This window comes from Corvus brachyrhynchos, unplaced genomic scaffold (genome assembly GCF_000691975.1).
Source record: "Corvus brachyrhynchos isolate BGI_N302 unplaced genomic scaffold, ASM69197v1 scaffold141, whole genome shotgun sequence".
NCBI lineage: Eukaryota > Metazoa > Chordata > Aves > Passeriformes > Corvidae > Corvus > Corvus brachyrhynchos.
The window spans coordinates 47218-47486 of NW_008236186.1; the positions used below are offsets into that span (position 1 = coordinate 47218).

At 69.5% G+C, this 269-nt stretch overlaps 1 protein-coding gene across 1 annotated transcript in view; it reads right to left on the minus strand.

Moving 5' to 3' along the window:
- TCF7L1 (transcription factor 7 like 1) overlaps positions 1–269 on the minus strand; it is a 3904-nt gene that overhangs the window by 640 nt on the left and 2995 nt on the right. The window contains 1 exon segment of the mRNA XM_017738689.1: positions 1–209. This exon segment is cut by the window's left edge and continues 640 nt beyond it. Within this exon segment, the coding sequence (XP_017594178.1) occupies positions 19–209 (191 nt within the window). The 3' untranslated portion in view covers positions 1–18.

The window sequence follows — 269 nt, forward strand, 5'->3', positions numbered from 1 at the left end:
GGGAACGAGGCTTTTCCCTTAGTCAGCAGGTTTGGTGACCAGGGAGAGGGGCTGCGTCTGCAGCACGGCCAGGGCGGCCGGGATGGAGCCGGGGGGTGAGGGCAGGAGAGCCGTGGGGGGCACCGAGGTGAAGGGGATGGGTCTGGAGAGGAGCGAGGGTGGGCTGCAGGGGCTGGAGGAGGAGGAGGAGGAGGAGGAGGAGGAGGGCACTGGGGACCTTCCAGCTGGAACTCAGCTGGGGCCGGGGAGTTGTGGTGGGTGGGGTGGCG